Genomic DNA, 547 nt, shown 5'->3' with positions numbered 1-547 from the left:
AAGAACGTTGGAGGTGAGATCGTTTCTCGTTTTCGTTTGATTTCGTTCTCTCGGCTGATACTCTTTTCTCTCCTTTTCAGCGATCAAAAGTATCCAGGATCACAACCTCCTCAACCCCGATGCCTTCATCTCACCTTCTCTCGCTTCTCAATCTCGTCTCGCTCAAACAATCACTCGAGAACGACAACTCGCGAAAATAGGAGAAATGGATCAAATCTTCAGCGTAGAGGTCTCGACTCTGTTACCAGAACTACCCGACAACGGTCGTTACGATGTCACGTTCATTCGAGGCCCAGAAGATCTCCCGAAGAAAGGAATCGTCGGACCCGACGTTCATTCTACGTGCGAGAAACGATTTCTCCGATCTCTCAACGCTCTCTCTTACGTTGACGTTACGGTATTCGAGCTCGCCGAAAACTTTACCTCGAACCATTGTCCAGCGTGCGATCAACCGAAGTAAGCTTTTTCCCTCGCGATGCTGATTTTCATCTTCTCTCACTGACTTCGCACTCGGAAACAGGATCTTTCATCCGGAATCGATCGAAAA

General features: G+C 47.7%; 1 protein-coding gene across 1 annotated transcript; it reads left to right on the top strand.

Moving 5' to 3' along the window:
• Window positions 1-205: 205 nt before the first annotated feature.
• JCM6883_006402 (uncharacterized protein) lies at window positions 206-547 on the top strand (the record flags this gene model as incomplete). Its single annotated transcript, XM_076635771.1, has 2 exons — window positions 206-456; window positions 521-547. Coding segments are annotated over 2 exons (278 nt in total), but the record flags the coding sequence as incomplete, so codon positions are not given.

The sequence above is a fragment of the Sporobolomyces salmoneus genome (assembly GCF_050403485.1).
Source record: "Sporobolomyces salmoneus JCM6883 DNA, S_salmoneus_JCM6883_v1_ctg251, whole genome shotgun sequence".
NCBI lineage: Eukaryota > Fungi > Basidiomycota > Microbotryomycetes > Sporidiobolales > Sporidiobolaceae > Sporobolomyces > Sporobolomyces salmoneus.
The sequence above is the reverse complement of the archived record's forward strand: the minus strand, read 5'-3'. Positions and strand labels throughout refer to the sequence as shown.